General features: G+C 34.7%; 1 protein-coding gene across 28 annotated transcripts in view; it reads left to right on the top strand.

Moving 5' to 3' along the window:
- ABI3BP (ABI family member 3 binding protein) overlaps window positions 1–19,937 on the top strand; it is a 167,813-nt gene that overhangs the window by 49,714 nt on the left and 98,162 nt on the right. For 21 of the 28 annotated variants that reach the window (XM_085319502.1, XM_085319567.1, XM_085319544.1 and 18 more), the window contains exons 7-15: window positions 4,522–4,573; window positions 5,253–5,315; window positions 6,204–6,299; window positions 8,443–8,520; window positions 13,722–13,802; window positions 14,678–14,749; window positions 15,212–15,286; window positions 18,300–18,365; window positions 18,887–18,961. In XM_085319502.1, coding sequence (XP_085175628.1) covers window positions 4,522–4,573; window positions 5,253–5,315; window positions 6,204–6,299; window positions 8,443–8,520; window positions 13,722–13,802; window positions 14,678–14,749; window positions 15,212–15,286; window positions 18,300–18,365; window positions 18,887–18,961 — 658 coding nt within the window. The remainder of the gene's footprint in view (window positions 1–4,521; window positions 4,574–5,252; window positions 5,316–6,203; window positions 6,300–8,442; window positions 8,521–13,721; window positions 13,803–14,677; window positions 14,750–15,211; window positions 15,287–18,299; window positions 18,366–18,886; window positions 18,962–19,937) is intronic. The other 7 variants (XM_085319677.1, XM_085319687.1, XM_085319695.1 and 4 more) reach the window with 5 other exon arrangements.

Consider the following 19,937-nt stretch of genomic DNA (forward strand, 5'->3'; position numbering starts at 1 on the left):
GTTTTTGTTTGTTGTTGTTGTGCGTATTTAATTTTGTACAATATTGTAAATTGTCTGTAATGTTGACCTGGAAATCCTTCAGGAATCAAACCACAGTCCATGCATTTTCTTTTCAGAAGAGGAATTCTGTGTTAATTTAGGGCAGTACTACTTTAACTATAGCATTACATGCAGAATTAGAGCAGTAAAAATTTGTGCCACGGTTACTGGAAACGTAGTAATGTTTTGTCTTCAGGAAAAAATGTTTTACCTGTGAGTAACACACAACCAATTGGTTGGATATTCAGGAAGGTACTCATCTCGTCATGTTGTTGATGAAGATGTGTCTACTGTTCTTCCCGTTGGTCCCATAATCTCAAGCTGTCTTTGAAGTTGTATGTGGCAGCCCAAGACCAGGTAGTTCATTCTGGCATCCAGGGTTCAAACTTGGTTCTTTTCTTCCTGCCTGCAACCCTTGTATGCCAAGACCTTAACTCTGGTGTGCCAGCTTTGTGACACCAAGGCTTTCATTTACGTGAGAGAAGTCCTGAGAAAGTGAGCTAAATTAGTTTTCCAACTATTTGCACAGCTTACGCATGTAAGGAAGCCTGGGGCCAACATCTAGTCTTTTTAGTGAGCTTCCCAGGGTTAAGTTTCTGAGCAGTGCCACTCTATTGCCTTCCACTGAAGTATAACGAAAATATTCTATAGAAATTTCTTCTCTTACCATTCTCACTTCAGCAGTGCAAAAAGCTGTAAAACAAAGGCTGGGGAGCAGACAGCAGACAGCCCTTAAGCTTGTGCTATTAGTTCAATTTCCAGACTACTAGGTGGAGTATGTTTCAGTGATGCAATTACATCATCAGTGCAAAGCCAGAACGAGCATTATTTAGGTCAAACATTGTTTGTGCCATATTTTGTTCCAAAGACTGGCTTACATCTAACTTCTCCATGAGGAAACATTTTTAAAGGTTACATATTAAAGGAACATTACCAGTCCATCTAGTCATTCTGCCCTTTCAACATGAGTTACATATCAGCTAGTGTTTCTTTTGGCAGTTTCATCCAATTAAAAAAAAAAGAAAAGAAAAGAGAGAGAGACATCTAGGGATGGTCATTCTTTTTCCTTTTGTAAACAATGGGTGGTGATAGGGTGGAGAGTGGGCAACAGAAATTAATTTCCTCTTCTGTCTGATTAGGTTCCTGTAGTTTCATAACGTCAGTCTGAAAGGTGGGGTCCTCTTTGATTTTTTTTTTTTCAGCCAAAGAACAGGACTCTCAGCTTCTATCATGTGTTAAACTCCATTAAAAAAATGGCTGCTCTTTAAAAGCTTGTCCTGTCCAAGATGGCTGTAATGCTTCCATGAGGAGTCTTTTTTGTATGTTAGTTATTTGCAGCTTTTTTGGTACTGGAATTCAAGAAAGAAGGAAAAATTTATGAGAATCTCTAAAAGTAATGTTGTTGTATACCTTCCGACAAAATGTCTGGGAAGTGCAGTCCTTCATGCAATTTGCCATAGGTGCATGGTCAGAAGTAAAGATACCTAACGTGATACAGCTTACATCTCTACTTTTTGACTGATGTTAAGCAGTGCCTTACTTGCCATCATCCTTCTTTCACTGAGATGCCGAAGTGACTTTAGTAACTAGTGCTCCTACTCTCTGTGTGCTTTGTATTCTCTGTATGGAAAACACAGTTTACACGTCCACTCCTACAAATGAAATGTTTATGTTTTTAAAGTGGTTTGATAAAGTAGTAAGTTTTTGTAGACATAAAAATACCTGTATTAAGTACTTGGTAGAGACTGCAGATGAAAGGATTGAGTGATGAAGCACTGGAACAGGTTGCCCAGAGAGCTTGTGGAGTCTCCTTCTCTGGAAATATTCAAGGCCTGCCTGGATGCAACCCTGTCTAACATGCTCTAGGTGACCCTGCTGAGCAGGGAGGTTGGACTAGATGATCTCCAGAGGTCCCTTCCAACCTTACTGATTCTATGATTCTATGACAGCATGGTGTTAGATTTCAAGTATGGAAGTTGCAGATAGGTGCAGATGAGCAGTGTTAGTACAGCAACTGCAGTACACATGAATTTCGTGTCAGTGATTTTGACTGAGAAGTTAAATTTTGAAGTCTTAGTCAACTGTTGTTGTTCAGCAAAGAACGGATGCTCTTGTCAATGTGAGAATATTTTACTAGTAAAAGGACCAATAATAATTATGATTTGAAATTCTGCCCTGCAGTTATACGAGTGTTCACTAGGACATGAGGGCTGCTTATTTAACCATAAGGGCTCCTGATGAGGAATTGGAAAGCATCTAGTCACTCTGAGACATTGACTAATTTGGCAGAATACATTCATGTGCCTTCATAGGAGATCATCCTCATGGTCCGAGATGGAGACTGTAAACAATCTATTCTGCCTGTTGGTATAAATCATCTAGTTACAACTAAAACTGATATATGTCCATATGCTTCCCAGACTGGCAGTAATTCTTAAAAGCAGCATGTAGAATTAAGAGAAAACAGATGGCAATCTGAATGTATAAACAAAATTCCAGCCAAAATAACATGCTTTGTCCCGTAACAAATATACAAAACTAGGAGTGCTATAAAAGTCTGTAGTGTATTAATGTAACTTTCTTACATTTATGTTCTATTTGTCATTTTCATTTAAGTGTCTCTGTAAGTTGCTAGTGAAAGGCTATTACATTATGCAGTCAACTTCCCTTTTAGGCATTGCAGCTGTGCACCAGCCTCTTTCTTCAACTAACTTTATTTGGGAAGCTCTTCTATGAATTATAATTGTACATCTCTTTGCTTTCTCCTTTTTGCTATGCTTCCCCTTCCTTTCCAAAGTAGATCTTAGTAATCAGCTTTCTTGGACTGAGATCCTGTGTATGCACAATCTATGTTTCTTGGAGGATATTTTGATTTTCCTGAAATTATAGCTATTGTTCCCATTTTTGACTTTGATCTCAAATGGATTTATCTATAATTTAATGGCATCTGTGGAATCAATGTTATAAATAAAATTGTTTGCCACATGTACTGGCTTAATCAAGCTGCTTCTGAAAATAGTTTGACTTAAAGAGAGGATTGTATTAACCAATAGGACTATGTAATTTTATATCTGATACATATATGAAAGCTTATAAATATGCAGGATATTCATTGTGCTGTACTGTACAATATAAATATTCATATACTTTCTTGATAATATTTACATAAGAAGACATATCACTTGAAAAATATTGACATTCATTTGCATTTTTATGTTTCTTTAATTGTAATTTGAGTACTCTGCCAACCGTTCATTTTCACTTTGAACCAGTTTTTTGTTGTTGTTTGATTGAGGGTTTTTTTGATAGCTTTTCTCAGGCCTGAGCTTGATGGTATAGGTTGATCAAAAAAATATTAAAACAGAAAAAGTGTTCTACAAGCAGGTCTCAAATGACATCTTAAAAATTTGATGCTGAATTTTCATGTAAATGTTCTTTCATATGAGATAGACCAGATATGATGAAGTGCGAAAGAAACATTAACTCATTAACTGGTTCTGCCTTGAAGTGGAGTATGTTTAACACAGAAAGGAAATTGTTGAGTTCTTGTCATTCTTGTAACTCAGGTATTACCAAAAAAAAAAAAAAAAACTTCCACTCTGTAATGTATTTAGCATTCCTATATTAGTGGCATTAACATTTTCCTACTCCCCTCCTGGTCACTGTATTACTGATCTCTTGAAAGTTCTAATATCTGCATGTGGTAGTCAATGCTGAAATACACTTTTAGAGATTTTATAGAAATACACTATTTTCTTCATTCTAAGAAACGTGGGGTCTGCTCATATGCTTCTTATTTTCAAGGTTGTCAAAACATTGGTAAGGGTTAACATTTGGGCACAAACTAATCTGTATCGAAGACAAGCAAATAGCAGGAAAGTGCAAGTGTTTAAAATCTGAGAAGAATGTGAATGGCTGGCCAATTATACTAGCGAACCCATTTCACCAAATAAGATGACTCTGAGTTAATTCACTTAAAGCAGACCGTGCACCCAAGAGTGATGATAGTTTGCAGATGCACACCTGATTCTAGAATAGTTTGTGTTGTAAAAATACTGTTTCTGAGAGTAAAAATTTATCTTGTAACCAAATTTATAACTGCGTGCGTTTCAGATGTTTTATTCTAGTTAAATATCGGTGTTTCTTAGTTTTCTGGCATACTCCCCAGTGAGTGCTCAAGAGATTCTTGAAAGAAGAAAGGATTGGGGATTCCTAAGCCATCAAATACTGTTTTTTTATGAAGCAAAATAACTTGCTTGAGCCAAATGAAGGAGATAAAATGCTTTATTACTATGCTAGCCCATGGGAGTTGAAGCAATAGTGTAACCTTCAGTGACTGGGGCCAGAGCCATATTCAGTGTTAACTTAGGGCAGGCGAGGAATTGGATTGGAGCCCTCTGTTTTTGTTACTAGGAAAGTTCAATTACTATTATGGCAGTTATCCCAATGTGCTTTCTTTTTTTTTTTTTTTTCTTCCTTCAGCTTACTCTCAGAGATAATAAGAAGTTAGTCCCCGTCACAATAATCAAACAAGGTAATTTTGTGCATTTTTTTCAACTGATTCATATGCTCTGCAAGAGTAAAGCAAGCACTTAAGCTTAATGGAAAGCACAATATTCTGATGAGAATGTTATGAGACTTAATAAGAAGGACCTTACGAAACACTGTTTTCTTTAATTACAAATACTAATAAGCTGTTATCCTTCTGGGTTGATAAAATGAGATATTAAATTGCAATTTAAACAATGACTTAATTGAGCTATTGAATGGATAACAGTTCCAATTTCTGCTCATTTATGTTCTTTCACTTCATTTGGATTGTCCAGGTATGTTGATCTCCCAGCTGTGAATAACTTAATATTCAGGCATGATAAGGAGCATCTAGTTTGAAGACACATGAATAGCTGGGAAGTGAGTTGAGTTGGAGCTAGCCATGTGTTAACATAAGTGGAGCATGTTATTTTTCACCAAGGCTATCAACTTGATATGCTAGAGGAATGAAGAGATGTACAGTTAAGAGATGATGTAGAAAAAACACAATTTGCAGTCTCAAACTAAACGTAAATATAGAAAAGATCAGGATGATATCCTCACTCAAAGTATTAAATTGAGAGAAAGATTTCAGAATGCTGAGGCTTGTCTCAGTGTGGTTTTGTTTCCCCATTTCATTTTTTTTAAATAATTTTTCTAATATGCTGGTGTTATTTCCACAGTTATTCAAAATCGGACGCTGTCAAAGTCTCCAAATAGTTCTTCTCTGCCAGGAGCAATATTAGGTGACTAGAAGATATTTTTATTATTTTTTTTATCCTCTTTGGATGAAAATTAGAACTGTGTAAATACCTTTCATTTTCTTGCTCTTGAGAGTTCTTTCCTTATATAGCAAGTGATATTTTGCATCTTACTTAAGACTATTTGTTGTAGTTTATAGTGGTACAGATGATTTAGGGGTGAATGATGCAGTCTAAGGGAAACTGGATGACTTTATAATTGTAATTCAAAGAAGATATTATTACTGTTTGAGCTAAGAAGTTCTTTCATATCTCAAGTAAAGTTCTGTGGCAAAGATTTAATTAAGATCAGAGACCGTCTTTTTTTATTTTCTATATTAGTAAGATACTATCTCATACCATCTACAGACATGAACCTGTACTGATAATCAGGCTCTAATAATACTGATAATTAGGCTCTAGTAATGTGTGTTATATATCTCAGGCCAGTATTGTTTCCCTCAAGCCATTCAGTCCCATGCTTTCTGTTCTAATGTTACCTGAAGGAATATACAGCATTGATTTAGAATAGAAAAATGGGCAAACATCTCTTATATAGTGCCATACGGTTGGTGTTAGTTCTTCTGAGCACACCAGATAGAATGTCCCAATGTCTGTAATACTATAGCATTCCAGGGTCAAGTATTTAATTCCAAGCACTAGTATTTACTTGTTTTACATTCTGCTTAATAGTGAAATGCCAACACAGGGAGTATTATAAAGGGGAAATAGCAGCAAATAGGAATAATAATTGCTAAATAGAACTAACTTATTTCCTAGATACTCAGACTAAACTCCCAATGATTCAGCAGTAGTTGCTCACATATCTAGCAGCGCAGATTATGTATTGTTCATCACTTCTTGAATTCATGGCACACTCACCTTTCTGTGTAGTGCACCTTGTTGTTCCAGGTCTCAATGAAACTCAGCAGAAACTTCCTCCTCTCCTGACAATAGATGACATAACTCAAGCATCCAAGAAAAAAATGGGTAAGCAGAAATGAATTAAGCTCAGTGTAATGGTGTGAGAATATATATACAAGGAGAAAAGTCCCTTTTTTCCTCTTTTACCTTTTTGCACTTAATTAATGGTTAGTTTGGAGTTAGAAGAGTTGGTAGAAATTCACTTACTTTAAAAATCTGAACCCCTGAAACTGGGTCAATTTTTTTTCATTTCTTATTTCTGCTTTGTTTGCTTCATTGCTGGCCATGACACATTCTCAGACTGGTACACTTTGCAGCRCTTGTTCCTGTTAAGACAATATGTGTGTGCTAGAGTAGACATGGGTAGATGGATATATGTGAACGAACTGAGGCTGAATACTTTAAAAATTAGTATCTAGAATGAGGAGGTATTTACCAGCATTTGACAAGTGAAGGCTGTTAGCATCAACTGTGGCTACTCAAAAATAAAGCTAAACAGGAAAACTTAATTGCAGTATTTACAGTATAGAGCAGTATTGAAACTTGATAATTGCGTTCATCACGTTGTGAATGTGATAACTGGTGGTTCTTTGAACAACAATCAGTAACAAACAAGGAGGTTATTATTAGCCTGGTTTTAATATGTATATGATGTGCAAGTAACAAACAAAGGTGCCGTTAAAAGTCAGTAAACAATATTTTGACATCTGTTTGTCATACCACTTACTTTTAGAAAACCATATTATGAAACCTGCAATTTTATTTTTGGGCTACAGTATCTAAAACTTGTTCGTTTTATTTTTGTATCGGTAAAATTGTACCTCTCCACAAGAAAGCAATGTTGTGTTTTGAAATGGGTCGTAAGGTTCAGTAATGCATGCAGTAAAAATGGTAGAATGTGACTGAGCATAAGATGGGGAGAATGCAAAGGTAGCCTGAGTTTTTCTAGAGGTGTCTAACTTCCTTGAAATGGCTGCGTATAGAACTTGTACTCCTAAATGTAGATGCTTTCATTTTTCAGAGGAGATGATGTGGTGGCAGTTTGGAGGCACTCTGTGTGGTGATTTTCACCACACAGCTTTCTGAAAATAACTGGGGTAGACAAGTGATGTTTTATTTTGTTTTGCTCTGTTTACTGTGTGTTCCTTACCAGAGAATATCAAGTACATGGGTGTATACTCAGGGGACTGATGGGTTTCAGAGGAGTGTAAAACAGGCAAGAGTCATTGCTTGGAAAGCAAAACTACTCTGACAAATAATTTAAATGTATAAAATAATTGACAAAAAGAAGTGAGTTTTCTTCCATATGGTCCAAATATACAAAAACATCCTTCACTGATGTCTGAGAATGATGTATATCTATAATGAAATTCAGTAAAACTTAAGCTGTGTGTGAAACTGACATTCTGATGTATTGCAACTGCTCTGATTTTGTATTATTTAGAAAGTCAAAATAATGCACCACAGCATATCATATTTATTGAATTCTCTAAGTAGTTCTTTTCTGTTTATTTAGTCAAAAACTTGCTAGTTTTTTTAAAGTATTAATCCTAAAAAAAAAAAAAAAATCGATTGCCTTATTCCTCGGTTAACAAAAACCAACTGTTATTCATGTTATTCATGTCAAAGGTAATTAATTTTCTCTATATCCACTACCAAAACATTACTGTCTCTCGGTATTTCAAACTGAATCCCTTTTAACAGATTAAATCCCATGATGCCCAGTGCTGATTTTATACAAATACARCAAGCTTTGGACTAGAGGCCTGTTGTCCTGTCACTGTAAATTGATAGATATAAGGTGAAGGAAAATAAGGACATGATTGCTTTGTTAAAATAGGCATTTTTGTATTACATCTTTGAATTTTGAAAAGCATTATTGCTGTCAATGCTGAAATACTAGACAAATGAAAAACACTGAAAACCRTTTTGCACTGTGAAGCTAATAACTCTGAAGACATTAAATTCCTTACTGTAAATGTTATTTTGAAAGAATCTTATGAACAAAACAAWAACAAAAACACATGCGTGTTTAAGATAGCTAGACAGATGCTTGTACTGGGTGTGCAGCGAGAAGTTCAAGGATTCTAGAAGCTTTCCACATTTATCCATGTTGGTTTACTTTGGCAAACTGAAGTGAGACAGAAATAAATCTGGGATAGAGCAGATGCAGCTTTGCTATTACTATCTAACCTCTCTGTCTCTTTAGCTAAGAATGAAACTCGAGCGTGGCCTGCTGAATCCAAAACACCAGAAGTTCAAGAAATCTCCCCACAGTCTCTGCCAGGTAATGAGAATTCTATTTTTAGAAACCTTGCTGAATGTCTTTGCCAAATAATATAAAAACTGAAGTTAAATCAGTCTTTATGTTACTTAATCTGCAGTGGAGGGCARTAGTTGGAAGGCTGAATTAGTAGCTCTGAGAGGTACGTTCAATTGGAATATGGATGAAAATCTGAATCTTATTTTGGAGCAAAATTCCAAACGATCCAATGAGTAAGTTGATAAAAATGCTTTGAATTAGAACCATACTTTCGTGGAGTGCTGGGTTGCTTTAAATTGTGAAAAATGATGAAAGAAAAGTCTCCCTGTAATGTTCCCTGAACTTCTGACTTTTGTGAAATACACAAAGGAGAAAATTAGGAGTAAGAACTTTGGTTGTGCAAAATGCCAAAGTGAGATTAAGATGTAACAGTTAGAGTTTTGGCTCTATTTTAGAAGTGCAGGTGATGACAGAATGAAGTTCCATTTAATTTCTCTTCTGAACACATTGGTCTTGACCCCTTTCTCTCTCTGTGGATTTACTGGTCCTAGTAAAGTGAAGTGAGTGGGAGCTGTTCACATACATGGGAAAGGAATACAGAATTTGATCGTGGATTCATATTCAGTGTTACGTTTGCCAAATTTATGTAAACTTGTATATTTGGAAATCTGAAATTTTTTATCGTCTACTTCTGTCTGAGGAAATACCACTTATTTAAAAGGGTATATTGAGATGCTAATTTCTTAAACTGTTCAAAATATCTGAGATAACATTTTAAATCTCCCTACTACCTTCTTTTGCTTAAGAAACAAATCAGTGTAACATAAATAGACTCTTTTCCCAATTTGCCTGGCAAATATAGCCTTATATTTTAACATTTGTAATCTGAACAATAAATGGTTGGAGAAAACTATGTTTTTGAGAGTTAAATAATGAAGTTATTTTCCATTTTGTAATTTAATAGCCTCAAATTCCTGATTTTTCTCTTTCCTCTATTCATTTTCTTTAGTCTGGTCTTTATGCTACAACTGAGAAAAGTATTGATTTTGCTGTATTTAGAAACAATAGCAAAGCTTTTGCCAACTTCACTGCTCTAAGGGGGAAGAGGAGGCTTGAAAGGTGGCCAGACTTAACACTAAAATGAGAAAGAATTTGAGAAGACAATACAGGAGAGTTTGTTTTGTTTTAGTTTAGTTGTATTGTGTGATCTTTCTGCTATTACTCTTTTCCATCTATAATGTATTTTCTGGCTGGCTGAAATGGTAAAGCACATTATTCCTTTGACATTACATTATTCACACTGATTCAGTCCTTAAATATGACAGCATTTATTTTGTTCCATAAATATATCAAAATTATCCTACTTTACATTATCAGACCAGCTCAGTCTTTAGTATTTCATTAAAAAAAAAAATCTTCTGTTTTACATTTATATTAATATGGGATTCCATTTCATTTTTTTATTTGATGATTTTTATTAATTAAAAAATGAATTTGTTTTGTGCTCTTCATCACATACTTTCTATAAAATGCATTGAATATCACAAGTGATAAATTCACTGGATTAACTACAGCTCAGATTATCCCAGAAATTTAACTTTGCACAATTTACCAGACTTTTACACTCCCAGAGAATATGTAGGGAGTGCAAGAGATGCAGGATGAAGTGATGCAGCAAAAATATGTAACGTCGCCAGCCATCTTTTGGATTAAAAAATCCATTGCTTTTTAGTCAGAGTTGATTTTCACATTTTTATYTTCCACCCTAGAGATAAATGACTTTGCCAAATTTTATTTTTAACTGCGACTCCCCCCACCTGCGAAGTCTCTTTTGTTTATCCTAAATATTAAAAGGAAAACCAAGATACTCTACAGAACCTGTTATCAAAGTGGACTGTAACTTTATATCTTAAGCATATGCTTAATAAACAACTTTATTTTGAAACATGTGGATACTTCACAAAGGAAGAGGGAGGGTGGATATTACTTTCTTCAGTTTTTTTGTTTTAACAGTTTCTGAGSTCTCTTGTGGACTTTTATTCCACGGATGTCTTACTAAATAATTTAACTAGTCTAAGTAATTGCAGAAAGAACAATCTATAAGTATATCTTACAGAAATGTGAAAGTGCTAATTGAATGTAAAGCTTAAATATTCATTTGCCCTGGAAAATCTAGTCCCAGGCTTGCATTCATYTCATCCAAGGACATCATTCCTTGTGCTGGAATTTACTGGTCAATCAGGTAAACGATGTGAACTCTTGACACCAGAAGTTACATATCACCATGGGAGAAGGGAATCAGCCCTTCATTYTAATTCCTTTCTCAAATCAGTCTTTCACCTTTGAAAACTTTCTGATTCTTTCCTTTTTTCCCCCCTTGCATTCTATAATCAAGTATATGTACCTATTATACAGTAATTCTAACCAATAAACCTCAGCATCGCTAGACATAGCACAGAATTATGTTTTTATGAGGTTGGATAGCGTCTCATTAGATATGATAATAATTGGCATAGAGAGAATTGACAAAGAGCACAGATCTTTTGCAGAGGTTGTGTTTGAGAAATGGGGCAATATTGAGGCACAATTAATGGAGATTAGCAGTAGGGTCTGTTTCACTCAGCTTTATCTATTTGGAAACCATCTTGATTCTTTCAGGATAAGGCACTAATTGTTTGTTCTGAAATGTTAAAAGACTAGTGGCAAGAGTGGCGGTAGAGAGCTCCTTTCGGTGGAGCTGCATGCTGTAGCAGAAGTTTATGTGTAATCTGGAATTCCCATCAGTAATGCTAGAAGGAGAGGAGAAGGGACCTTCACATGCTTTAGCAAGTGGAGCTATCTGAAAGGCTCTATGAGCTGGACTGCTCTTATCTTCCACTGGTTCTTGGCTGAAGGGTGAATTTTGCAATGTTATGTAGTTCAATTACTTTTTTGTGTGTGTGTGTTTGTCAGCAAGGCATCCTACCATTTCTTTATTTTCAGTCCTTCCCTCTCTTGGCATAAATTTCCTTTGAAATGACTACTTAGTGAGCTTTTTCATGCTTCACTTTTGCCAGGCTTGGTATAGTATTTTCCATGTAATAATAATTTACTCTTAACACAACAGCATAAATTTGTAATGGCCTTTTTTTCATTCTTTTAAATGCTATCTGACATTCTTCAAACTATTACTACATTTTTCTCTCAGTTGACTCAAGTGTAAGCCTTTTACAGGGAAATTGGAGCTGGCCAACAGTTAAAAATATGAGTTCATTTGTCTAGGACATGGAAWTTTTTTTTAAGAGCAAGTTATTTCTTTATGTAAAGGATTGTGCCAGAATTTATCAGTAGTAGATTTGTGAAGTAGACAGCCTTGAAATGAAAAGTACCACCTGTATCTGTGAATCCAAACTAGGTGTAATGTTCAATAAGAATAAATCCTTTGTTGTCATGCCTCCTAAGCTCTCTTCTTGTCCTGCTTTCTGGCCTCYGTTTGCCTTTGGAAGGCTTCACCTTGTGCTCATGTGGGACTGAGAAGGAATGAGATTACTTTCTATCAGAATATGCAAATTYCAGTGGAGGAGGAAGACAGGAGCATGAATGAGAGAATTCACTGTCAAGAGAAATTAGAGGAAAAACAAAYGTAGCCCAGACACATTCTTTCTGTATTCCATGCTGTGACAGGAAACTACCTTATCTTGCTTGGTTATGTTAACCATTTACTCAGGAGCTACCTTTGAACCAGCGGATTTAGCTGCYCTGGAAAAGTCAGCAGCATCTCTGGGTAGCTTACTCTTTTCCTGTAATTTGGCTTCTGAGGCCTAAACTTTTTGCTTTCTGTATCTCTTTTGGCCAAAATGTCTGCTGTTTCTTTACTTTGTCTTTACAACATTCTATGCAAGACCTACAGAACCTGGTATATCCCAATTGTAGGCATGCTTTTTCTTCAAATTATTCAGCTAACTTAACTGCCAGGATACATGCTTCATATGAAAAGTAAACCAGCTGACCTTAATGAGTTCTATATGTTTATATTTGCTACTGCTCCCCCCTCCCCATGGTTATATTTCAGCAATAAGAAATGGTAGCTTTTGAAGTTTTGAAGTACTTTTGAGGAGGACAGGTTCATTCTTTGTCATCTTTCTAGATCTCTTATGGATTAATTTTCTCCCACAAATTTCATAGAGATATAAGTTGCTGTAAATTCTCTATAGAACTAAATCTCTTGTCTATTGATGCGAGTAGCAACACTGTCGTTGACTTAAGTAGAAGTTGAATTGGGTCCTAATAATGCAACATATATGGTGATTTCAGCTTTTGTGGCACTGAAAAAAGCTCCAAACCAGAAAATATTGTAACGTTTGTAACCCTAGTAGCAACTGTGTTGGTGTTTAGTATTGGAAAACAGCACATTATCTTCAAGAAATGAAATAATAAGCTTATAAACCATTTGCTTAATAAAGGTGTGGAAGGAATTAATGCTCTTAACACATTCAAGGCTGAGGCCTTATCATCCTCTCTTTTGTATCAATACTGCTGCTTCTTCTTTATGATTGATTAACCTCTATGGGGCCTCTGACAAAATGGAAGGAAAAAAATAAAACAAAACTGTTTTTGACTTATATGCCATAGAAATTAAATGGTATGTATAATTGAAAGAGTATATTTATGCTCTAGGTTATTAAAATACAGCTAGCAATTCAGCTTAGGTAYGCTGAATGATTGTTTAATAAACTGCCCATGCTGTACTCTGATTTAGAAATAGAAGAAAGAATAAAATCAAAAAGTGTGTTGTATTGTCTTTTAATGTTATTACTAGAGCTAAGGGAAGAGATAATGTGTTCTAGGTAAATCTTTTATTCCTTTCCTACTAATTTTTGCATTAGAAAGATTAAAAAAAAGAAGGAAAGAACTGAATCCAGGGAAAATATTTGTATGTACACTTTGTGAAATTATGGATTTTTTTCGTAACAAGACATTTCGTAACACAGAAGCAATTTGAGCTGTTGATCTTGGTATTGCTCTTTGTGACTTATATTTTCCTATTGCCTATGTAAAACTGCAACAAAATAAATGCAGAATATCRTATGAACTTCACAACTGAAACCAAAATGAGCAATCAAGTTAATGATAATGGAGTCAAATTACTGCAGATGGCATAAAATGGTGTTAAACAGTGGGCTGTGGGCAGTGGCTAAGCAAAAACTTAGAGGGATTAAAAATTAAATTAAGGTTCTTTTTTCTAGCTGAAACTGAGAAAAACAATGGACCTGAGGAATTTAAATCAACACCTAAACCTGAATTGGCGCAAACTCAAAGCATACTCGGTAACTAGTTTTGCTGCTTTTTACTTTCTCTATAAACTAAAACGCTTTTTTTCCCTTCAGCAGAATTTTCTATTTGCTCCATCACCTTAGTGGTGAGCTGCTCCAGAGGAAACCCTACTTACAATTTACTGGTTCCCATTGAGTTTCCAGCAACTTATTTGTATATGTGAATATATACACAGTGCTGCGGCCATTGATATGTGTGATTATTCCTCTCAGATTGAGTGATTCAATCTTTTTTTTTTTTTTTTTTTTTTTTTTTTTTAAAACACTGTCTTTTCTAGGTGATCCGAATGACTGATAATATCCATAATAGGAATCTTGGGACTGAATTGCAATAATGCGTGTCTTTTTCTTTTTTTTGATGACAGTTTCATTTAGGTAGTGTCAGCAGTGATGTAAAAGCAAACTACGATATTGTATGGGTTGTGATCTCTGTATTTGTCCTGGAGGAAAAAAAAAGGGGGGGCACTAGTGATTTTTTTCATAAAGCTGTCTTATAATGGAAGATTTGTTATCTTCAGAAGAAGTTTTATTAACATTATTCATTTTTAATTTGAAGTGGTATCCACATTATACTTGCATTCAGAATTCTCCAGTGTTGATTTAGTTGCCTATAGTGTAACCTCAAAATCATGCAAAATTATGAATGCGAACCTGTATTTTTTAAATTTTAGTTACATTTTCTTAAGTCTAGATGACATAAATATGGAATGATGTATGATAAAGAAAAAGTTTGTGAGCATTTGKCAGCATGAAAATGCAGATATACTACGTGAAGAGGACACAATGCTTTTTCATAAAAATATTTTTAAATATTCCTGTTAATTCATGTCATTGTCATACTCTCTCTTTTGTCTTGTTTTCACTTACAGTTGCAAGCAGGTTTCCAGAGTTTACTAAAGCTAAAACATCTATCCCTCTTCAAAACCCCTGGGGAATATTGGGTGGGTAATAATGACTTTTTCCCAGTACATTTCGATCATTTATAGTTTTTTGTTTGTTTGTTTTTGTTTGTTTGTTTGGTTTTTAATCAAGGTCCACCTTCCTGGTTTTGTGCCATCCATTTTAAAATGAAAATACGAAATTTAATCTAATCAAGATGGATCTCAGTTTAACTCCAGGCTAGGTGGACATAGTTGTTGATGGATGTTCACTACCAATTTTCTCTGCTTGATGGGCTCTTATATTGTGATTAGAGAAAATGGAGATTTGATTTATATTCCACACATTGTTTTAAATGAGAAATGTATAGGCCTTTGCTATCTTAGAACTTTTTCTTTTTCCTTTTTTTTTTTTTTTAATATTGTTGGTTTCAGTGGTGAATGGTTTAAGCCAAAATATAGTTCCATGCTGTGTCTTGTAACGTACTTCATCAAATAAAGCCTTGATTATTTCTTTTATCATAGCTTCTAATGAAATACAGCCACTTCCTCCTGGATCCAGAATATCTGATGCTCCAAAAAGTCCACTGACAGAACTTGGTAATAACTTTGTAAATCTGAGTGAACTTCAGTGAAATATTATTTTAATTCTTTTGTTAGTTTYGTGGCTGGTAAGTCATAACACTTCAACTACAATAATATAGTTCTGTKTGTAAATAGTAGACAGCCCTTAGTGTCTTTTTCACAAAATTTATAAGTTTTTCCTTTCATTTCAAGTTTGGTTTTGTTACATTATAATGACACAATGCTTCATTTGAAAAAAATAGCTAGTGAGGATACACGGGCTACCCTTCAGCTACGGAATGGTGATGGCAACTTACACTTAGCTAAAACCTGCACTCTTTGTTTTGTAATTTTCTTGGAGGTACCCCTATCTGCTTCTGAGATTGGGTGTGTTTCACAGTTGAGGTCCTGTACCATTCTTGATTAATTCTGTGGATTTTCAAGCAGTTTGCTAAATATTTGGTTAAGATAAGGTTAAGATAAGGCCGTAACTAGTATACTCTGCTGTGGTTTAAGTATTCAGAAATATTTGTTTAATTCTGGATTCGTGAGTTGTCTGGTGATTAACTTCAGGATGCTTTAGAATGACCTGATATTTAAGAAAGTATTGCACCACTCCCCCTTCCAAAGTCAGTTCTACCTATGCCTTTATGAATTGTGACTTTCTTTTGCCACTTAGCTAGAGGTAGGTATAGTTAACTTCTGAATGACTTTGAATCAATGTGGGTTTATATTCCAGTAAATTTTAGTCAAGAAATTACCATGTAATAGTGCTGTTTTATTTAGACTGCATATATTTATTTAATGCAGTTTGCCGAATTTTGAAATCATTCCAGGAACAACTGTTACTTCTTGAAGTGTATAGTTTAACCAAGTGGAAGCTAAGAGTGACCTACACAGTTTGTTCATAATTTGTTTTAGTCTTTGACAGCTCTTGTTCAGATATGCTTGAGGGGATGGGGATATCTCTTTGTTTCCACTGTAGTAAGACCATTGGTTAAATAGTCAGAGGCAGTATTGGAGGGAGAAAGACATTCAATGCTTTAAGAACATATTTGATAGAAATGTAGCTGAAAACCTGAAAACCATTAGGGACAGGAAATATCTTTGTTTCCTGCTGGATTATAAAAATTATATCCTAACTTTGTGTCAGTGGTAAAAAAAAAAAAAAAAAAAAAAAAAAAAAAAAAGTGTGTATATAGATATAACAATAGCTGTGGTAAAATACATGTTTCATTCAACTATTTCATGGTGGATTTGTTCTGATTCTTTTCTGTACCTGCTAAACAGTTTCACTTAGCGAAAAGTGGGATTTAATTATGTGAGGCTGGGCCCTGCTCTCAGGTGAGCTAGACCATCTGTGTTTCCGTGGAAGTCAGGGAAATTCCATGAGAGGGGGGCTTATACATAGGTAATTTCTCTGCACTATACCTCTGCATGCTTTGTATTATAGTTTGCTATTTGCATTATATAGACCTGTCTATATAAYTAAAATGCCAGAGTTCTTAATTTAGAATACTACAACTTCCAAACGTCATTCTTGTGATTCTTAAGTGTTTGATTTGTGAACCCGTTCTTTCTCTGGTGAAATACATGGGAAAATGCTTATTATAACCAAATAACCAACATTTGTAACAGTCATGATAGTATAACATACCTCCTCAGTATAGTATCTGTAGTATTCTTACTGGCAAATATCTTCTGAGACCTGTTTTGTTACAGCTTTTTAAAATTTGTGTCTGTGATAAGAATCTTTAGATTAATCATAGCTAGAAGGTATTACATAGCTCCTAAAATCATCCGAGAAAGCCAAATTCAGTTTCTGAAAATTGTCTCTGACCTGTATTCTGCTGTAGTTCCCCAGAATTTCTTTTTCTTACTTATTTTTGTATCTAGATTATACCAGAGGGAGACATCTCCTTTAATTTACGAACTTCTGGGTGGTCAATGTACTTTGTGTTCAAAGCTTTTTGAAAAGATAGTTTTGTTAACATGGCTACAGAGTGTTCTGATGCCTTTGGGAAATCTCTCATAGTTCTTACTGTGTGTAAGTGGAATTAATGAAAGCTCTTGTTGCCAAATACTKTGACTCATATGGCTTTTGCTTGTATTATTTTCTTCTCTATTGAAATCAGGATAACAACCTGGAATCGTATTTGTTAATGCAGTAAGTCTAATTAAAGTTAGATGGGAAAACAGAGTCAACATAAGGAACAAAAGCCTGCTTACTTTTTAGCTGGTATTTATGTTGTGTACATTAAAAATGAACCCTGCACCTAACTGTTTGAATATTTTTTTCTTAGTCATTCAGAGAAATTCAGTTTTAAAATTCTTGTATTACTGCTTTTCAAAAAAGCATGTTGTATTAAAAAGCTGTTAGAAACATATATGAAATAAATTTTCTCCTTTAAATTTATTATAACCTAAATAGGCATAAGTGATAACTGCATATACATTTACTGGAAAGAATGGTACATGTCTGTACACACAGTTGAATTTTAATGGTATCTGTTTATTAGAATTAGAATGCCAGTGCAGATCCTGCCCTGGGTGGAMATTTGTTCATGTTGGCTTGAGGTGACAATGCCCATTCCATCTTGAGTTCTGATTTTCACTAAAGCATACTTCAGGTTATCCATACTTTGAAATCAAAGGTCTTCGTTATAACATAACAAACAAAATATGCTTTTTATTCACTTCCATGATTATTTCAGTGACTTCACCTTTTCCCATTTTACCTTCCTTTAAAACAATTACACGTAATGTAATAGTAATAGTTTTATATAGAGTTACAAGTGCTGTGAAGATTGAATGTATTTGTTTTGGGGTTATAGCTGCTTTGCTGTGGAGAAAAACGGCTTAAGTTGTATGGATCAAACCTGATTAGATAATGTATGCCATGGTTTGAATAGAGTAAAACTTGATTGAAAGAAGAAAGTTTCAAATCAAAATGAAAGCTTGCTATTTGCAGTTAAAACTAAATTTCATATCACTTACATGGAGATTGTCTGCCTTGATACCTTAAGATTTTTTTCATGTTTGCTCTTAGCTACTCAGAGTCCAGCCTTGAAATCCATCTCTCTCCCTCCCGTGGAAACCAGAGACATGGAGATGGGTAATCAGCAGATTGTTTACATTATTTTAGTATCACTTAGATTTGCAAAAGATAATTTAAAGATCTACTTAAAAATCTTGGCTAYCCACACTTGCACAGAGCTGCTTGTTCAACCATTTTGTGTCTGTGTGATCATCTGAAAAATATTTTTGTTGCTGGCTTAGAAAYTGACTGCTAAAAGACAGTGTTGTCATATCTCATCATTAGCTCATTTGTTCTTGTATTTTGTTCTCGCATTTCGTATCCTAGAAAACTTAAGAAGGTGTAATTCCTTGTTCCTTGCTGATAAGAAATCTTTCAGGCATGCAGGTCTCAAATTTCAAGGCCAGTAGGCTGTATCACAAGCCATCATCTCTGCTGTCATGACACAGTTGTCTCCAAGCTGACTTTCAGGCCATCTGCCATCTTGCTTAGCTTTACTTTAGCATCATCTTGAACTGCACAGCCTTCAATAAGCTGTTTGGTGCTAATCCATTCAGTCACAAGTCTCTCAGCATTTTAAGATCAGATTCTTTTTTCAGCTTTTGATGAAACACAGCCTATTTCTTCAAGATCCCAAACATCTGGCACCACAGAAGTGCAACCAACCAAATCTGGTAATGATTTCTTGTGAGATTAACTCTTTTAACAGTTGGGAATTTTCAGAAGAGACATAGTGACTTTCTTTAAATGATTTGTTYAGCTTGACATAAATGAATAATAACTGCAGATATGGAAGTACTATATCAAATAACATGTTTCTTTATGACATTTTATATGACATATTGCACTAGTGGGGKATTTTTTTCCATGATAGATTTGACTATAGCATGTAATTCTTAGCTTTAAAAAATGTGTCTGACTTACAGTAAATTTAAATTTAAATATCCCTGTCCACACTGAAGTTTTGTAAGTGGAACATCCTGATCAACTGAAGTGCTCAGATACTTAAGAGATAAATGGAAAATGCTGATATTCCAACACCTTTTGAAAATATAGCCTTCCTTTAGTCTTTTTATATAGACATACTTATTTCTAAACAAAATTGAAAACTGGTACGTAAAATATGCCACTGAAGATTCAGATGTGGACTAGTTCATCTGTAGAAAACGTCTCTAATATTGTTACTTGTATTTATGGATGGGGAAGCTTTCATGTAAGAGCTGGATATGTAAGCTGGGGCCACTGACAGTTATCCAACAGAAAAAAAATATTTAAGATGAGCACCAGTTGGAAAGATTTCATTTCATTAGCATGCTGATAATGTAACGCTCAATGCTCTTGTTTTTTAAAGGAAATTCATTTTTGAAGGAAATCCATTATTAAAGGCAAGATTGATTGGAAATGTGAGCCATTCACACATCCTACAAAAGATAGTTTATATGTTTCATTTAGTACAGTTCCTGCTTTGTCATTCTTTCTCAAATTTCACCACCAAGATACTCTAGTGCATGATCCTTGGATTCTAGATAAAATTCCAGATATTCCTAGTCTACTAATTTTTGTTTCTGAATTGTTCTCCTCCTTCTTTGAGCTGCTTCATCCTTCCACTTTTTCTTTTTCCTCTTTTTTTTTCTTTTTTTCTTTTTTTTT

The sequence above is a fragment of the Rhea americana genome, unplaced genomic scaffold (genome assembly GCF_003343005.1).
Source record: "Rhea americana isolate MKP2758 unplaced genomic scaffold, rheAme1 scaffold_118, whole genome shotgun sequence".
Classification (NCBI taxonomy): domain Eukaryota; kingdom Metazoa; phylum Chordata; class Aves; order Rheiformes; family Rheidae; genus Rhea; species Rhea americana.